Genomic DNA, 20,468 nt, shown 5'->3' on the forward strand with positions numbered 1-20,468 from the left:
CAACTCTCATCATCTTTAAAATGGCTCATCCTCCTTCCCAGCTTGCTGACCCTGTTCCTAGATCACTCACTTTTCTGTCAAATACTTAAACTGAAAGAGGCTCTTGTTTCAGGTTTGGCCTCCTGAGGAAGCCAGATTAACAGAAAGTTCATGTTGTATGTAAACAAGTATTGACTTGATAATATTCTTTGGTAACTTTTATAAAGAAAAATAGGCTTTAAGAAATTGAGTTTTCAGAGTGTAAAGTATACTTTATACAAAGTAAGTACACTGTTTTCAAAACATTCAATTTGCTTCACCTTTAGCCAACATAAATATCACTGAACGCTAAATGTAAAAACCATTAAAAAACAATTTAATCCATATTCTTAGATATTCTGCACATTCCCATTTAGTCATTGCAGAAAAAAATGGTAGCACTAGCTATAAAATCACTTAAAACTAGACTCAAATACAAGTTCTACCACTTATTAGTTGCATAACCCTAAGCAAATAACTTGGCCTCAGTTTCATTATATAAAGTAGGGAAAATTACAGTACCCATAGATTATAAATTCTACATGGCTTTTAGTTGCATGTAGGAGAATTGTCTTCTAGCTGGAAAAATGTCATGGAAATCATTTATTTTAAGGAGTTTACAAAAATTCTTAAGATTTACATGCTATATTACACCTGGTTAACCCTGGAACCAAAGAATAACAAGCAGAATCAAGAGACAAAATTTAATATATGCACACAGTTTTATATATAATGCAGCATCACACCATGTAGGGCATTTACTCTTATTTTATACATTCAGATATGTTTGAAACACTTCTTAAGGCTACAAAACAGAACATAGAAAAATAAACAGGAATATATTCAACACTTACAAAAAGTGATATGATAAAGAATATAAAGTACTAGTTTCCTTTTAACACTTCAAAAGATATGTATATATACTTTTTTTTACAAGTAACATCACAAATGATCACATCTTCACATGCTCTTAAAGTATTATTTGTACTCAGTGTAAGGCTATTATCGTTTTTCATACATAAAATTTTCTAGCTCTGTAACACAATGCAATTTTTAATCCATTCAAGTAAGTTCAACCCCAAAGTTGCCGCTTCCCAGCATTAAGACATGCACCCACCCCTCTTCTAAGATTTTCTAAAACTTCTATTTCAGGGAGAAAGATCTCTTTTAAAAAATAATCCCAATTAGTGGGAGAGTAAATGGCTGACACTAGTAGCAAAACCTTAGTTATTTGAAAATAACATATTGGAAAATGAGACATTATTAGGATTTTAAACAAAAACAATAGCATTTAGACATAAAGTAGGGAGCAAAATACAGTAAACAGAAACAGTGTAGCCAAATATGCATTCTCTTCAGCTACACTAGAGTGGACCTTGCTGAGTACCCTTAAGTAAAAGACAAAACATTACCTCATCTAAAAAGGAAGGTAAAACAAAAGAGGCAAAAATAAATATTGCTAGTTTCTAGGATGGCTGAATGTTTTCTAAACCAGAAATGGTTAGAAAGGAACTTTATTGCACCAAGTCAATCATAAGCAAGTTTGCAGTTCACAGGCATTTTAATTCAACCTTGAGTCACAAAAAAAACAACACACTGCAAGAATACAGTCTGCATTAAATAAGATATCGGCATTGTGGTCTGGGAAAACCTCCTCTTGCCAGGTCAAGGCAGGGTCTGAGCTTAGCCCTGCCATGAAAATGAATTTGTGGGTTATCAGTAAACAGTATGAGGACTACACAGATGCCAGCATCCTGCTGCCAAGGAGGACATGGGGCAAGAGTTGAAGATTTATTTGAGAGCAAATGAACTTGAAGAGACATACACAACACCAAAAGGAAAAGGGGGCTGGAATCAAGTTCAGCCAAAGCACCTAACACAAAAAACAGGTGAGCTTTGGTCAGTCTGTTCTTCAAAATATGTATGACCATAATATGGTGAAGTTTCATAATTTTCCAACTCAAAAATACAAATGATCCTCAGTTCTATACTTTTGCCTCTATTCTCTTATAAAGAAATATGTCAACATACAGTATGACATAAACAGTTAAAATGAAGGACAAAAGCTTGCTTAGCCTTAGTTTGACCTCAGCATAAGGCAAAATCCCCTGGACTAATTAACACATTTAAAAACAAACTTAAAGGAAAAAAAGAAAACCAACCTTCATGCAAAGATTAATTTTAAAACTATCAAAAGTCAGTTCTTTTATTCCAGAGGTCACTGAGAAAAGTACCATCTGCTAAAATTCTCTTTCAAGCACTTTTTCCATCATATCCAAGAGGTGAGAGATGAGAAACAGAAAGCAAATCAGTGTCTCCTTCAGGAACTATCTTCTGTTACTCAATTGAGGTAAGACAAAGTGACAATGAAGACATGAATAGTATTTCCAATTTTTAAACATTTTCAGAAGCTGAGATCAAACCCCAGTCAATAAAATGCAGGACACCAGAAGCAACAACTTATTTTGGACTCCTGAGATCAAACACATTGAACTTTCAAATCTGGTGTTTATATCAATATGTGATTTTTATTAAAATCAGGTAAGCTAGTCCTACATAAAAAAGCATGAGCTGAAAGTAGAGGACCCTCTATCTTCTCATTCCTTAACTGAGCCACTGATGTTAAGAAAAAAAATGGCTTAAGCGGTACCTTCAACAACTATTCTAGTTTAGAAGGTGACAACAAATTCCTTTCAATAGGTTCTCTCAAAAAATTTTTTCCACACAACCATCCCAGTCTTTACAATTTTTTACCTAGCACCATCATAATAAAATGTTATCTTTCAAAGTGCTCTCTAAAATCCTGTTACATTATCTAAATGCTAATCACTACTCAAATCAGCAGTTACACAGACGTTAGGTAATTAAAACAGCACAGAGGTAAATAACCATTATTACAGTACAGTGGCGATTCACTAAGCCCAGCTGGCATCCAAACATTCCCATAGTTATCAGAGAACCCAGAAAACTCATCTGTTTCCGTTCGTCAAATTCAAGTGAATTGTATTTTCTTAAGTAATCTGCTTTACAAAAAAAGAAAGTCACCACATCTGGTTTTGGCTAGGTATATTACACATGGCATGCAAAGAGAAATTACTACTGTGTTATTTGCATAGCACTCAAACTTCCTGATCAGAAGATAATCTCAACATAATAAAAGTGGATTTTCACATTGGTATGTACAAATAAGAAATACAAGCTACAGTTATTTTTACAAATAACACAGATGAATGAATACTGTGTTAATTCAGAGAGTCCAATCTCCAAATGAGAAGAGTGCAACATGCAAAGGGAACCTCTAGTGAATACTGCAAAGACTGGAAGAAAGCAGGATGGAATTTGTTACCTACCTAAGGGTAACAAGCTATAAAATGCAAAGCAAAACCATTTTCTAGCAGCATCCTCTAGAAAAGAACTAGAAAGTCACAATCATATTATCTTCTATACAATAGTTCCAGCCCTGACAAGTAGAACATGCAAGTGTAAAGTGAAAGTGATACACAACCAATGGTTCAAGGGGGAAAAAACAAAAACAAAAAAACAAAAATACACAGTAACTCTAGAAACCTGTCAAGCTAAAAATTTTTAACATTTCTTCTCACAAAATATTTAGAATCTGTCAGTGCATTAGTGTTAAAGTGGCATTAAAAAAAATTCTGCAGTTCTAACTGATGCAGATTATTTTCAAAATGCATAGCATCTACATTTCTTTCGAGTAGGCACCATGATATTTACACCAGTGCTAAGAATTCTTGGTGGAAACAGCCATTTCATTGGATTTCCTACTATTCTTCTATGCAATCTCAACAAATACCAAAATTCAAAAATATACCTTATGAATATTAAAAGAACTATATACAACATTGCTAAGACACAGTTAATAGGCTGCCTTATGTGAATATTAAAGAGAAGACATTATTCAAGTTTGACAGATATTGAGATGAAAGGCCTTTGGGTTGGAAGCATTTTAAAAGACAACAGTGTTTTAGGCTGAGAATTGTTTGAGCCCAGTTTATGACTAAGGCATTGCATAATAAAATATACATTTCTATTTGGTGCAACGTTATGTTTGGAATCTATAGTGTGTCAAATGGTATATTTTCTTGTCACTTTAGTAAACACTATAAAGCACACATTTCCAACATTTGAAATCAAACTTATAAACTTATAAGGAAAAAGCCAAACACTAAATCTATAATGTTTTATATTAAGCTGTTTATAAAAAATACTTTAACAAACTTATCTTCTACTTTTTACGGGGACAGTCGCTTGATAAATAAAACAGATTCTGAATGAAGATAACTGGCAATGCCAGGAATGAACCTGTCCCCTTGAAGTCATGTCCAAAATGTCTTGTCCAGTATGGGAGTGAAGGTAAGGGGGCTGGGGAGGGGAAAGAGTTCCAATTGGGGTTTTTACTTTATTGTATTTTTTTAAAGCCTTCAGAAACATTCCACCTAAGAGTTTCTGTTAGAAAATATTTCAGCAACAACCATCAAGTGTGCTGTCCCCTATGGCCATCTCCCATCCCTGATCTCCTCCTATCTCCCCTAAATGGTCGTCCTCTGACATTTCGATGGTACTGATAACCTTCATCCCGACTTCTGCTTGGCTGTCCTTTCCAGGACTCCTCACCTCTCACATGTTGATATCCGCCCCTACCAGAATAGCCCCAATCACTTTTGTACTTCCTGCTTCCATAAGTTTGATTATAGAACTGCTTAGATCTACCACTTCTCAAAATATTAGACACTTCGTTTTCATCTTCTGAACTCTCTTCTTTTGGTCTTTGCACTCTGCTATCAACAGAGTTGGCCCCAGGGCTGACCACATCAGCAGCAGTCTTAGGATCTTTTACTTTTTCTGTTTTTTCTTTCAGACTTTGAATGGTCCTTTTAGGTTCAAGTTCAACAGGCACAGTTTCTTTCTCTCTGTTTAGAATCTGAGTGGGAGGATGAGCCTTTCCCTCTGCTACAGGAGGGATGGAAGCCAATGCCATATCTGCCTTTCGTGTCTGGGATGATTGCTCTGTCCGGCCTTCTTCCGGCTTACTGCTCACACTTGCTTCAGGGAGAGAATGTACATGTTCACCCCTGGCTTCTGGAAACTCATCTACTGTTGAAACTGAACCACAATCTTTAGACAGATCCAGATTTTCCAGAGACAGATCCAATTCTCCTTTCTCATCAGAGGGCAGGACAATATTCTGCCTCATTACTGGATTTTCTATGAATCCCTGAAAAGGGTACCCATACCAAACATGAGGAAAGAAAGGAGGTGCAATAGGAACTGGACCTAAGAATGGATTGGGTCCAAAAGATGGTTGGGGGAACATATTCTTGCCACTTAGTGACTCTTCATAATCAGCATGCAGAAGCTGCCCAGGGGTCTCAGATTCAAGATCAGCCTGGTAAGACAATTGTCCATGACTTTCGGACACCTGAGATGGAGGGATAACCAGAGGTGAAGAAAATGTCGGCGGTCCAATCTCTGGCTGTGGCATTTGACCATTAACACTGGCCTCAGTCTGCATAGGAAAGTGGGCATCAGTACAGGTACAGTCACTTTCATTTTGAGCAGCAGGAGCCTCTTGGAACCAGGGATTATGAGGATAAACAGGGACAGGGACCTTTGGGTACATCCTGCAGGCTGCCAGGTAGGCCTGGTGCAGCGGGTACAGGTAAGAATGTGGGGCCCACATAGGACAACTGTATGCCTAAAAAGACACAAAACAGTTAAATAAACAAAAGAGGCGAAAAAAGAGAGGTTTGGGTGCATATCAATCTACAAGTACTAGGCTCAAGGTAAGTTTCTCATGCCTACAAAGACCATATAATCTACAGTCCAAATACTAAATCACTGTAATAACCAACATGAAAATGAATTACAAAATTCACTGCTTTAAGACTCCATTGCTTGCTCCTGTCCTAAAACCAATCTGAAGTCCTCCTAAGTTGATAGGAGATAGTATTTCTATCACTGACTGTTTAGCTAGACCTGCATTCACATTCTGGCTCTACCACTAACTCATTGTGCCACCCCATGCAGGCCAGTTAACATCTGAATTTGTTTTACTGGGAAAATGCCAGTATGAGAGTAGATGATCTCCAATGTTAGGACTCCACAATTCTAGGAGCCCCCAAGAGTACTCCAAATGTAAGGATTAAGTTAGACCTCTAATCAGGAAGGGATAATGTTGAAAATTAAGTATTCCAAATCCTTCCTCTGCAAGATTTCAGCTAAAATCCAAAATATGAAGAAAGTATAACTGGTTAGCTAATTGGCTAACCAATTAAAATCAACATTAAATATAAAATTAACCAATTAATGCAGCAGATGGTAAAATAATCAAGTTTCTTTTTATGAAAGTGGTCAGCAGGCTAAGGTAGGGCACTTCATTTCATAGTTTGACTGTCTAAAACCCACAGAAACTAATGTAGGACAGGAGAAAACCTAACGTTAACAAGGACAGAGTTCTCCAACCTAAGAAAAGCTATTTCTAGACTGACCATTTCCCAAAGGATACCTCTGCTCTTCTAGTCAACAACCACACTATCTTATATAGGAGGATGTACACGTTACTTCCTTTGATCTTTTCAATAATGGAGGCAGGTGAAGAATATTACCCCCATTCCATAAATGAAAAAGTTAGGCCCAGATACACTACACGGCTTGCCCAGGGAAATTCAGCTGAAGAGTGATGGAGCAGAACTTCAAGCTCAGATTTGCATCTAATTAATTCCCAAGCGAGGGCATTTCCATTAGGCTGCCCAAAGATGCAGCTATGTCTTGAATATACTCACAGGTTAAGCCATCCCAGTCAAGACAAAAAGTAAAACTGGAGCCTCTACTAGCACTAAAAACAAACTATATAGTACGGAAAATGCTGGTTTTTAAAATAATGAGATTTAGCAAATTTTAGGTTACTGACTGACAGGATAAGAGTTAACACTAGTAATAATTTAAAACAGTATTAATGAATAAACTGACTTTAAGATGATAAAATGTAAATACCTTCACACCAAGATTGAAGAAAAATCGAAGAATATTCTTATCTAAAAATAAAGTAATCATTTGTTAAAATTATATATCTGCAGAGCTTTTATCATCCTCATTAAACATATAGTTCTAAAGACAATTTTACCTACTATAGTTGTTTTCTCTAGCCTGTGAAACAAAACATAGATAAAAACCGTAATATAACATAACATAAAAACAGGCTGTTACCAAAGGTTAATTCCAGATTCAATATGCTTTGTCTGTTAGCATGTAAATCCCAAAATGGCTTAGACTGAAATTTTTATCTTATTAAAACTGAATCTGGGTAAAGGACATTCAGGTGCTTTTCTTCTCAACTTTTCTGGGGGTTTAAAAATTAGGAAATGAAAATGTCGAGAATGGTAAAATCAACATAAAACCTAACTTATTAGTAGCATCATTAGTAAGATAATAGTATTCCAAGTATTCATTTACCATGAGCCATTTACCCATAGACACAAACATCAAACTACTAACTAATAAAACAAAAACATTCACATAAATCCAGGTAAACAGCATATAGTAGTCATTGCATTACTCAGATTTACAGATATAAAATTTTGCAAACTAAAAATGAGGGAGGGGCAAATTCCTTAAAAATAAAGGGGGAAAGTAAATTTTAAAAGAATTTTTAAACAAAAATAAGACATATTAAATATAGTACTTTAACAGCCACTACATTCTGAAATGCAGACCCATGTTTAGGTATCTAATTAGTGAAATTATTATGATCTTAATTCAGAATGGTTTCAAGTCCGTTTATGTAAAAAACACAGAAGGAGGTATCATTACTAAGCACACTAGCATTACAAGTATGCCAGAAACATTAAAAAAAATTTTTTCTGGGCCAGGTGTGGTGGCTCACGCCTGTAATCCCAGCACTTTGAGAGGCCAAGGTGGGCGGATCACAAGGTCAGGAGATCGAAACCATCCTGGCTAACATAGTGAAACCCTGTCTCTACTAAAAAATACAAAAAAATTAGCCAGGCATGGTGGCGGGTGCCTGTAGTCCCAGCTACTCAGGAGGCTAAAATGGGAGCATCGCTTGAATCCAGGAGGCAGAGGTTGCAATGAGCTGAGATCGATCGCATCACCGCACTCTAGCTTGGGCGACAGAGACTCCGTCTCAAAACAAAAAAAAAATTCTAATACATTTTTCTAATAAATCAAGCTGAAACAAGAATGAATGACTAATAGCTAAACCTCTGCTGCCTTCCCATCCTTGAGCTTACTAAGAAACCAGACCTCTGACCTCTACTTACATCTCTTCATTTCTTACTAAGCTTGTTTGGACTTGATAAAGTCAATTTGAACTTGGAGAAGGAGCTCACCTTTAGGCAGGTCCTCCCCAGTCTGACACAGTGAATAAGGTGGTACAATGGCTCGATCTCCCTTTTCATTACAAGGAAACCCAGGATAGAGTGGGTCTTGATAAAGGCTCAATGTCTGAGGCAAAGGCATCAAGGGCTGGTTAACTGCCTGTATTGACACAGGAACTGGAGAGGGTGTTAAATGAGCTTGGGATACAGCAGAATCAGGTCCAGTGGTCAAAGTCTGTGTCACTGACAAAACGGGAATTGGAGCAGGGACACCTACAAACAAGAAGAAAAGGAATCAAAAATGACAAAAGATGAAAATCTTTACAAATATGCTTACATTAACCTATAAAGAATGCTATATAACTGATATAGCCAATCTAAAGTAGTACCTTTTAATATCAACCAAGGGCCCTCCTGGACACAAAGAAGGAAATATGCCCAGGACACAAGCTTTGAGTCAATGTCTTCTAACAGTAGCTCTTGCAGGCACGTGTAAGACATGGGGCTGGTCAAGGGGTTCATTACGGGGCCATAAACAGCTGGCCCACGAAGGAAGCATCAAACCGTGGTGCTAATTAGTGCTGAGCAACCAAAGCAACCAGCTCAAACATCATGCTCCTGAGATTATGAGGGCATATGTCAGATGAATACAACACCAAATGAACATGGTCTTTCCACATTGGAAGCAGAGCAAAGCAGAGTATCACAGAAAGCTCTGTGAGGCTCCACATACCTAACCCTGCTCGGAGGTCAAACTTTCACTCAAGAGTTTGAAGTCTCTGACTAGAAAGGTGTTTTGGCTGGCTAGATTTTCTAAACCCTTCTCTAACCTGTTGGTCCAAAAGTTGTAGGTTCACTTGGCCAGGCTGGCACAGTGGCTGGTAAAGAAGGCACCGCAGGAGTTAGATGTACCTCTGGAGAAACTAGAAGGGGAGCTGGATTTGACAAAGACACATGCTCTGCTGGCTTCTTCAAGAAGGGAGTGAGTAGGGGAAGACAGAAAAAGACAAGAGGTCATTTTACTTTAACACTAATTCTAACCACCAGATACATATTGAGTTGCCTGCCTTTTATACAAATGAAGTACAAACAGCCCTTTATAGTCTTAGAAATGTAAGAGAAACACACAGCAGCTAAAGATAATATGCAAACAAATTTGATCCTAACCAAGGGTTGCCTACCAACAAGGACTGCATTTTTTAATACAGACAGGGTTTCACCATGTTGCCCAGGCTAGTCTCAAAACTCTTGGGCTCAAGAGTTGGGCTCTACCCGCCTCGGCATTCCAAAGTGATGGAATTTCAGGCGTGAGCCACTGCACCTATCCACTAGCAGAGTTAAATACAACACAATACTTTTAAGGCAAGTGAGCAAAATCATTGAAATCTTGAAATTCATGATTATTTAGAAAAACTCCTCATACAACTATATGCTTCCTGGCATTTAACATTTAACTTTCTCTACTCTTGTATTAGGATCAAGAACTAAAATGTCTGCTAGAACACAGGTTCATCATGAAATCTGTAAACTGGTATTTTTTTAATGCATATTTTTCAAATCTTTTCAATCAGTACATTCCCTCCCATCTGTGAAATAACTGATGCAGACAAATCTTTTAAATTTTGAAATAAAGCAGAAATTCATAGTTTCCCTTCAAAAATCTAATTTTCAAGCAAATCTACCAAAGTAATACAAAGTATCAAATATAACGGTAACAAATATAAATATACTCAAAATCAATTCAAAAGAATGGTCTCAATGTCCAGAAAATGGTGGTTATTTCTATAACATTCCATAAATAGAGAACATTCTAGACTAACATCAGAATACATTTAAAAATCATGACCACGGCCAAACTGTGATGCTAGAAAAAATTCTCCATTTCCCATATTGATGTTTTCTGTTGTTAAATGATCCTATATACAGAGCAAAGAAACCCAGAGAGTAGAGCATTCAATATTAAATGCAACAATATACTTACTTGTTCTGCAGGAGAAGGGCACTCTAACTTCTTTGACTTTGATGGTGACGAAACTGTTGCATATTTATCATCGGTAATATTCTTTGGAAGAAAAAAAAAAAAGTTTTGTATTTCAGAGACCCACATTCTGGAATAATTGATGGTTTCCTTTTATAATTCACCCTACCTGTATCTGATAGAACCCTCTCACCACTGAGTATTTTTTCCAATTATATCTTATCTTCAACAAGTAGGCTAACTTTGCCTGAACATCTTTATTATATCAAACTACTGGGCAGTTTTCATTGGGGGCAAGGCTTCAAACAGTATACTCTTCTCCTTTAAAAATATCACTCTAGAGGGACAGAGAATAAAAGCTACTTTCTAACAATTCAGGCAGGGCACCCTAATGTACCTTGAAGACATAATTTGTGAGTGACTTCTCAATCCCCATCATCTTTTCCCTGCTTTTCTACTTTCCTAATACACAGCTATAAAATTTTGATTTTCACCTTCTTCCACTTCTTCCTGCTGTACTATCATAGTATTAAGGAAAAAGAAAAGATGTAAGTAGTGTTTAAAACTTTTACCTCCAATGTGCTTGGTTCAGGCTTTTTATCCAACTGACTATGTCCATGAATAGAGTCTGCAGCAGATCAAGATTAAAAAAGACAGCATAAGCCACCAGTCATGTCTGAACACAGAACAACAAAATACGAAGATAGAAGAAGCCAAAAGTATTATTTGAACCATGTTTAGCCAGTGAAAATGTGGTTTTTAGAATAGCGTTTAACATGCTTTAGTTTGAGTCAATGCTTCTCTACAACACTCAAAATATGTGACATTAGATAAACTACTTAACAACTTAAAAAGTGTTCCTTCCCAAATATATGGCACTAAGCCAGTCATCTAAAGAGATCTCTAGCATCTGCTTTCGAATGATGAGATAACTTACCTTTGTCTTTTCGTTCTTCTGTATCCATTCTCCGCCTGCTTCCTTTTCTATCACTTACATGTGATGATTTTCTCTGGACACATGGGTTGCTACTCTGAGAAGCTGACTGACTGACTGATGAGCTCTTTAAAATGAACAAAACCCAGCATTTTGTGTTAAAGATTTACCAACAACTATATGAACAAATCCTGTATTTAATCTTATTCTTCATACTTCTAAAAATCTCAAAATTCACAGCCTTGTATTTTTGAACTGAAACTAAAGAAGATAGAATCTAGGGTCCATAATTAATTATACACCCTAGATTAACAGTCTTATCACAAAGTCGAAAGGATTAAGCAATCAGATTTCAGCCTAGATTAGCAGACTTAATCTTCATATCCCTATTTCAGGAAGCCACCCTGACCAAACCTTTACCCTACAACTTTTCTTTACAAAAACAACATCTTCTGTGCCAACCTTCCAAAAAAGTCATTGTAGTGCCATATTTTTCGGTGGGGAGTTGGGGAGAACCTAAGTGCAAATTAGCAAATACAGTGCACAAGGATTCTTATCAATGAAATGTTTACTGACGGTCAGCAACACTTAAACTCTGCATGAGATCAGGGACTGAAATAAGTCAGGTTTTTAAGCTAAATTATCATTGAAGGTTCTAGGTTCCTGTTTTAGCATTCTAAATAAATGTTCCACACAGCTAAGAGGAGGATCTCAGTCTTCGCTAACAGGAGTTTTCTAGAAAACAAATTTGAGCCACTATCAAAAGCAATCAGTATTAAACTCCTTAGTCTAAAAATGATGAGTACGAAAGATCTCATTCTTAACAAGAAAGAAATTTCACAATCTGTACCCACATTACAGTAGTTGTACTTTTACAATTCACTAACTGAAAAATGCAAAAAGGTATGAATGCAAGCTTAAACAATTTGTAGTTGTTATTTATATAATAACACATATGACATGAGAGATAAATGTACGCAGCACATAAACGATGCTTATTTATGTACGGATTTGGGCACTTCAATTATTCCTAAATGGATTCGGGCACTTCTTCCAATAATTCCTAAACTCCAATGCCTGTGCCAGATTAAACTGCTATTCCAGATCACCTGTTTTCAATTGAGTTCCTCCTCAAGACTCCTAAGGAAGTCCACAGAGACCAGAAGACAGACCTCAGTGTGTGACGCTTTAATGTTTTATACTGGTATACTGGGTAACCTCCCATAACAGTCCACTATTTATTTAATCTACTCTAAAAAGAAAATGTGTCCAACCACCATTCTGGATCATAGGTCATTTGGGTACTACTTACCAAGATGTAAAAGACCACAGGCACAGGCTCCCAGACATGAGAATGAATTAGGTACCCCTCCTCTTTGCTGCCAACAAACCCACCTCAGAGAGCACATACTTCATTCTACATGAGAACAGTTTTCCCTTCTGACTTCCCAAAAAGAATTAAGAAACCTGAAGGTAGAGAACACTTCTTTTATCAGAGAAGCATCCATCACAGCCTGACACATGGAGAAAGGACAAAGCCTCAGGATGACATGTGTTACCACCTCCAACAGCAAACACCCTGAAAGACAGCTCTCAAAAAGGCTTCCTGATTTTACACATATATCTTGTAATGGATTAACTAAATCATGAACCTCTACTACATAGTACTTTTGCTAACAAATTAAACACGTTTTAGTTCAAAAGAAAACGCTAAACACTACAAGTGAACAAACCAGTTTACTTGCCTCAACTCTATCAACCTTATAGTAATATCTCTAGGTCTAGAGATATTACTAAACATGTGAAAAGGAAAAATAGGAAAAATGTGAAAAAAATGTGATCTTTAAAGTATTTAAAGTTTAAAAATTATTAGTTTACCCTTGGGAACTATGGCTTAATCTAAAAACTGTATTAAGAGAAACTTCTATACAATAACTTTTAAACTATCTTTTCATACATACCGAAAGGGCTGGGAAAGCCTGTTCATCTCTGTTCTGAATCTCATAGAGTAAACGGGATTCTTCTATAGCTTGCTTCTCTCTGCGCTCTTCTGGGGAAAGGCCGAAATAGTTAGATTCTCGACTGGTGTGATCAAAATCCTCAACTCTTTCACGATCAGGTTTTCTGTCAAATAAAACATTCTTGTCAGAAAAAAAAAAAAGACAAACTATACTGAGTACCTAAAATAAAATGATCTATTTTGCAATACAAACATTTTACTAATTTAGCTACAATGACATTTTAGAACATTTGGCAGCCTAGTTAATAAATGTTTAGCAAATGGAAGCTTCTGTAGCATGCCCTTACAGAGAGTCAAGAAGACAAACTTAACAATGGGAGGTAGAGGGGAAAAGAAAAAAAAACTTATTTCCAAATGATACAAAAATGAGTGAGGTTTTTTTCTTTTCATCAAGAAGAAATGTGAGAACTGTATATACTTGTTACACCATATTCCAATATTTTCATTAAGAATTAATTCTCAAAGGGAAAATTATTAGTTTAGGTCTCAAAAGCATTCTCACTTTCTGTTCTAAATAAAGGGGAATGGTCCAAAGGTCCAATGAGACAGCAGGACCATCTTCCCACTTGTTTATGACACCACCAAGGGAGACAGAGAGCTGAAAAAGAAAAACTAAAACATGTCAGGCTGGATACCAATTGCACAGGTAAGACTGCTGTCATTTCAACATAATTTTGGTCAAAAAAGGATGACAAGAAATTCATGAATAGAGTTTAGTACCCTATAATCCAACCCTAATGTATTATATGGCTTATAACTATTAAAGACAGTATGAATACTATTTCTAACATGTCTAACAGTTCTTCAAAAATGGAACATGAAAATCTAAAACCTGTAAGAAAAATACTTTGTCACAGTACAAAGAAATATTTCCTCAACAGAGTAGAGCACTATGATGTCATCTGATTTTTTTTTTACCGCTGAAATAGATAGCCATTTCACGTCCTTACACAGTCCCACTTACAATCACACTCTAATTACAAGAGGACAGATGTCAACCCCAATGGTACTGATGAAAAAAGGGAGGGATAGAAAATCTGGACTCTCACTATTTTAGACTAATCCTTCCCAAATCCCAGTGGTAAAAAATTTTGAAGAGGACTCAGCAACTGTCAGGAGTCTCTGCCAAATTAGCACTACCTTGTCACTATCTCCTATCACCCCAAAAAAATGACCACTACTGTATGATCTTCATCTCATCCTCAGAGAGAAGCTACCACAGTCTATTTTCATCTAGCTTGAAGACAGATATTCAGCCACAGTATTTCCTGGATAGCCACATTAATGAAAGCATATATGGCAATCTTGCTTGGTTTTTGGTTATATTTTGTGTTTTCTCCACAGGAAGAGACAATTATCAATGAGGAAAAACTGGAAAAAGTAAGAGGCCATGAAGGTCTCATATCCAGCACTACAGTTCTCTTTTGCTCTATAACTAGAAGAAATTCAAAAGTGATGTGTTACAAATTAGAAATACAGTGAAGATGAACTGTACTGGGCTTAAATCTATTGGATTGTTAGCTATAAAATTCTAAAATCTGACTAAGTTTTTAAATGTTCTTACTTTAAATATTCAATAAAGTTTTTAAACTTGTTTTAATACGTTAGTAAAATTCGCTCTCACACACAATGGAGAAGGCATACTAACCTAACAACAAACTGCAAATACCACTAGGTTCTAATGTAATTAGTCACAATGTCAAAAAATCTCTAAAGTTTCATGTCTATGGTGTTAATTATCACTGCCTTGTCACATACCATCAAGTATTTTTATATACCAAGTAACACATATATCTAACACATATAAAAGGATCCTAATAAGATATGCTTCTCTATTTCATAGTATTAAAAATACTGTTGATTAGAGGCTGGGTGCCATGGCTCATGCCTGTAATCCCAGGACTTTGCGAGGCAGAGGCGGGCTGATCACCTAAGGTCAGGAGTTCAAGACCAGGCTGACCAACATGGTGAAACCCCGTCTCTAATAAAAATACAAAAGTAGCCAGGCGTGGTGGTGCACGCCTGTAATCCCAGCTACTCGGGAGGCTAAGGCATGGGAATCACTTGAACCCGGGAGATGGAGGATGCAGTGAGCCAAGATCGCGCCATTGCACTCAAGCCTGGGCAGTAAGAGCAAAACTCTGTCTCAAAAAAAAAAAAAAAAAAACTTGATTAAAAGTATTATTGGTACAAGACATCTGTCTGAGCATGTACCAATTCACAGGCGATCAGAGTCAACACCAGAAACACACCAGATTATAAATTCAGTTCATAATAAACAAGTTTATTTAAATTAGCCATTTTGTAGTCTATGTGTATTTCCTTTTTTAATCTTTAAATCACTAAAGAGTACCCTTGTGTTCAAGGAAAAAGAACACTGCTTTTTCTATCAAAAAATGAGAATGTTATTAAACAATTAATTTCTGCCTATAATCTTTCTATAGTTACTTTCTATTTCTAGGTTTCCAAAGCTAACATTCAAAGTAAGTTAATATCTTAGATACTCTTCGTGCATTGAGTAAGCTACCACCAGCGGCTACTGGAGTTTGGCCAATGTCCAAACAACAAAATTCAGCCATAAACTAGTTGATTAGTGGCATAAATTCTGTCTGTTCGGGAGAGGTAATGTAACAGATTAGAATCATTAGTATTTGTTATGGATTGAACTGTGCTTCTCAGAAAGGTATGTTCCTGTGTGGAAAAGAAAGAGATCAGCCTGTTACTGTGTCTATATAGAAAGAAGTAGACATAAGAGACTCCATTTTGTTTTGTATTTGAGATGCTGTTAATCTGTGACCCTACCCCCAACCTTGTCCTTGCAAGAGACATGTGTTGCGGTGACTCAAGGTTTAATGGATTTTGGGCTGTGCAGGATGTGTCTGTTAAACAAATGCCTGAAGGTAGCTTGCTGGTTAAAAGTTATCACCATTCTCTTAATTTCAACTACCCAGAGACACGTACACGGCCAAAGGTCGCAGGGACCTCTGCCTAAGAAAGCTAGGTATTGTCAAAGGTTTATCCCCATGTGATAGGATGAAACAATGTTGCTAAAAGGTTTATCTCAAGGCACAGGATTTTCCTTTGAACTTATTCATATCACAGAGGTTTTTGTTCTTATGTCTTACTGCTAATTTCCTCCCTAAAAATGATCCTATTGTCCTGCCACTCCCCTGTCTTTAAGATGGTAAAGATAATTATCAATAAATACTAAAGGAACTCAGAGACCAGTGCCGGCGTGGGTCCTCTGTAAGCTGAGCGCTGGTCCCCTGGGCCCCGCTTTTCTTTCTCTATACTTTGTCTCTGTGTCTTATTTCTTTTCTCAAGTCTCTCATTCCACCTTACGAGAAACACCCACAGGTGTGGAGGGGCAGGCCACCCCTTCATGTTCATGTTCCTAATCTCTATGCACATGACCTTTTTAGAAATAGGGTCTTCTCAGATGTAATCAAGTAAAGATGAGGTCATACTGAATAGGGTAGGACCTAAACCCAGTATGACTAATGTCCTTATGAGAAAAGACAGACAGAGACACATGGGGAGAACACCATGTGATGATGGAAGCAGAGAATGGAGTGATGCACTTACAAGCCAAGGAACCTCAAGGACTGCAGTCAACTCCAGAAGTAGGAGGCAAGCATGGAACAGATTCTCCCCTAGAGCCTTCGGAGAGACCATGGCCCTGGCAACAACTTGATTTCAGACTTTTAGCAACCATAAGTGTGAAAAAATAAATTTCTGTTGTTTCAAGATGACCAGTTTATGGTATTTTGCTACAACAGCACCAAGAAACTAAAATAGTATTGATAAATGTCAGCTTATAGTATTGATAAATGTCAGCTTAAGAACCTACAACTCTGTCTTGAAGATGCTACATAAAACATATTTATTTCCTTTCTTTTTAAGACAAGTCAACTACAGTAGCGACAAAGGGTGAAAGAGTAGAACAAGGAGTTTGACCTGTAACTGACTGTGAACAATCAACTGAGATAACTTATGACCTTCACACCAGCCTATATATCTTCAGTGACAAAATGTTAAGTGCATTCACAAAGAACGTAACATCCAAATGCCAGATATAAAGGAACTAAAGACCAGAGGGTTAGCAAACACATAAGCTGATGCTACAGCTCTTCGGGTAATTGAGAAGGTGCTTTGATGGGAAAAGTACTTGTCATAGTCACCTATGAAGACTCCACAGGAAACACAGTCATATTTGCATGATAAAGACAGCTTCAACATAAGACACAGCCTCTCAAATAAAGCTCTTGCAAAGGGTTATAAAGTTACTCAACAGAAAGGGTAGACTAGGGAAAAATTAAAATCCACATAGCACAGGAAAATTGTGATCCTCAAAGTTCATCTGTCTCTGGATACTTAGAATGTTGATATTTACAATTTCACAGACCTAAAATTGTAGCCCCATTCAGTATTAAGAGACATTACCACAATCAAAACTTATCAAAGTAAACCAACAATTTTGGGCTGCTTTAAGTTCCTGTACAAATGGGAGTATCCTCACCTCCCAAGGAAATAGAAATGCAATCTGGAATCCAGTATTTACCATATTACAAGCCACCAGAAAATTAAGTGCCAGAATAGGATTGGGCTAGAATAAGATCTCCCAAACCATTTGAAAAAATACTAAAAAATAAAGGTCTCTCTATATATACTTCCTTGCCTTGTTTGAAGAAAATTATAAAGAATTGAGACCCTCACATGATGTTTTATCCAAAATGCTCTTAATACTAATCTAGGGACAATTATATGAACACAAAGTTATAATTATTTAAACGCACATAATGCGGCAAATGCAACAAATGCCTCTTGATTTCTATACTTCTCTTGCATTCAAGAAGGTTACCTTATGATCTGTGAAGGTGTCCGGCTAAGATTTTTGTGCTCACTGGAGAATTTCTGAGACTGTGACCCTGAAGAATGACTAGAGAATGCATGTTGTCTTACTCCTGAAGGATGCTGCAGTCGAGGAGGTAGTGCTGATGGGGCTTTTATTGGCTTGCTTGGATTCTTTGGCCCTCTGTAATCCATATCTGTGATAAGAACCCAAAAGTACATCATAATATTCATATTATAAACAATCCCAAGTACCATCATCCCAAACCCAAAGGAATGATAGCCTGATGTGCTCCTACCAGAATGGAAATTTTGTCCAGAAGTGGAAGGTTTTTTCATCTTCTTCCCTGACACTGTGTTCCAGCTTTCTGGGGGAGGTGCCTTGAGGTTCTTTGATGTGTGCCTTCAAAGGGGAAAAGACTTGTGATAGCTTAAAATACCCTAGTAAGAATACTTAAATATTCTGCGTATTTATTTTCAGCTTATATAAGAATTTCTAGTTTTATTTCTTACATTAAAATAAATTAGAATTAAGGTACGAACAGCATTTACCAATCCAGATGTAATTCTAATCAAATAAAATATTAATCAAAAGCATATTTTCTAATTTAAAAAAAAGAGGGCTAAATCACAATCTCAGCAAAAGTTAAATACAGAATGACTTATTCTTTTAGGTAGGATAATGGTACTGCAGTTAAGGCAGGGAAGGAAGTCTTTATTCTGTTAGAGAAACATATAAACATCACTGGAGAAATGGTGTGATGCTTGGATTGCCTTCAAAATATGCCAATTTCATTTTCATTTTTTAAAAACATATTAGGGAAAATAGATTAGAAAATATTGCCTAGGCCGGGTGAGGCAGCTCATGCCTGTAATCCCAGCACTTTGGGAGGCTGAGGTGGGAGGATCACAAGGTCAGGGGTTCAAGACCAGCCTGGCCAACATGGTCAAACCCTGTCTCTACTAAAGATACAAAAGATTAGCCGGACATAGTGACACATGCCTGTAATCTCAGCTACTTGGGAGGCTGAGGCACGAGAATCACTTGAACCCGGGAAGCGGAGGTTGCAGTGAGCCTAAATTGCGCCAGTGCACTCCAGCCTGGGTGACAGGCAAGACTATGTCTCAAAAAAAATTAAAAAATTGGTCAAAATGCTGTGAGTTGCTAAAAATGGGTGTTGAGTTATACTGGGATTCAAACTGTGCTGTTGGTTATATTGGGGATCTATTCTTAATTTGTATATGTTCAAATTTTTCCACAGTAAAGTTTAAGGTGTGACTTACTACCTTTTTCTCTAATAAAGCCCAGCAGCAACTGAAACAAAGGTGCTCTAAAATAACACTGTATAAGGTAAGCCAATAATATTTTGCTACTCCATCTGACAAACTGACTGGACACTAACTACACACAATGCAGTACTGAATGAATTTAAAATGAATCCCTCCAAAGCTCCCATATTACGATCTAGTCAATTTCTTGAACTGCCTTTGTGCACACAATGGTACATTTTAAATAGTAAGCAACAAAACAATCTTCATTCAAAGTTTGACAATGTGCAAAATACTAAATTTGCACATTTAGTGCTTTTCTAGAGGTCAGAACAAATGTACTTTTTTTTTTTTTTTAGATAAAGTCTAGCTCTGTTACCAGGCTGGGGAGCAGTGGCACGATCTCAGCTCACTGCAACCTCCGCCTCCCTGGTTCAAGCGATTCTCCTCCCTCAGCCTCTCAAGTAGCTGGGATTTACAGGCATACGCTGTCACACCCAGCTAATTTTTATATTTTTAGTAGACACGGGGTCTCACCATGTTGGCCAGGATGGTCTCGATCTCCTGATCTTGTGATCCGCCCATCTTGGCCTTCCAAAGTGCTGGGATTACAGGCATAAGCCACCGCCCCTGGCCCAAATACACTTTCTATACATGGGCAATATCTTTCATTGAATTTGCAAATACAGAAAGCCATTTTAAAATGCTCATGATTAGGCTAAATGGAAGAGGCAGTAAACGCCTTAGCTGAAGAGTAGTACATACTTCTTTCCCAGTTCTTCAACCAAAACTGGTCCATTCTCAGAATGAACTCCTTGAACATCTGCATTCAAAAATTTTCCATTGTGATCCAACCTCACCTGTTAAACATTCCAAAAATGAAAAGGAAAAAAAAAATCAGTCACCTGCTTCCTTTGCATTAATCAGTTTTTTGTGACTTCCTGTGTTTTTTCGTTTGTTTGTTTTGTTTGTTTGAGACAGGGTCTCGCTCTGTCACCCAGGCTGAAGTGCAGAGGCGCAACCTTGGCTCACTGCAACCTC

General features: G+C 37.1%; 1 protein-coding gene across 3 annotated transcripts in view; it reads right to left on the bottom strand.

The window, feature by feature from the left end:
• Positions 1-708: 708 nt before the first annotated feature.
• The window catches only part of OTUD4 (OTU deubiquitinase 4), a 48,455-nt gene continuing 28,695 nt past the window's right edge, over positions 709-20,468 (bottom strand). For all 3 annotated transcript variants that reach the window (XM_025384715.1, XM_025384714.1, XM_025384716.1), the window contains exons 11-21: positions 20,193-20,287; positions 18,458-18,561; positions 18,169-18,355; positions 13,249-13,411; positions 11,291-11,414; positions 10,926-10,981; positions 10,357-10,437; positions 9,206-9,344; positions 8,388-8,648; positions 7,033-7,073; positions 709-5,734 (exon numbers count right to left, since the gene is read on the bottom strand). In XM_025384715.1, coding sequence (XP_025240500.1) covers positions 4,514-5,734; positions 7,033-7,073; positions 8,388-8,648; positions 9,206-9,344; positions 10,357-10,437; positions 10,926-10,981; positions 11,291-11,414; positions 13,249-13,411; positions 18,169-18,355; positions 18,458-18,561; positions 20,193-20,287 — 2,472 coding nt within the window. In that variant the 3' untranslated portion in view covers positions 709-4,513. The remainder of the gene's footprint in view (positions 5,735-7,032; positions 7,074-8,387; positions 8,649-9,205; positions 9,345-10,356; positions 10,438-10,925; positions 10,982-11,290; positions 11,415-13,248; positions 13,412-18,168; positions 18,356-18,457; positions 18,562-20,192; positions 20,288-20,468) is intronic.

Source organism: Theropithecus gelada, chromosome 5, assembly GCF_003255815.1.
Source record: "Theropithecus gelada isolate Dixy chromosome 5, Tgel_1.0, whole genome shotgun sequence".
In the NCBI taxonomy this organism is placed as follows: Eukaryota; Metazoa; Chordata; class Mammalia; order Primates; family Cercopithecidae; genus Theropithecus; species Theropithecus gelada.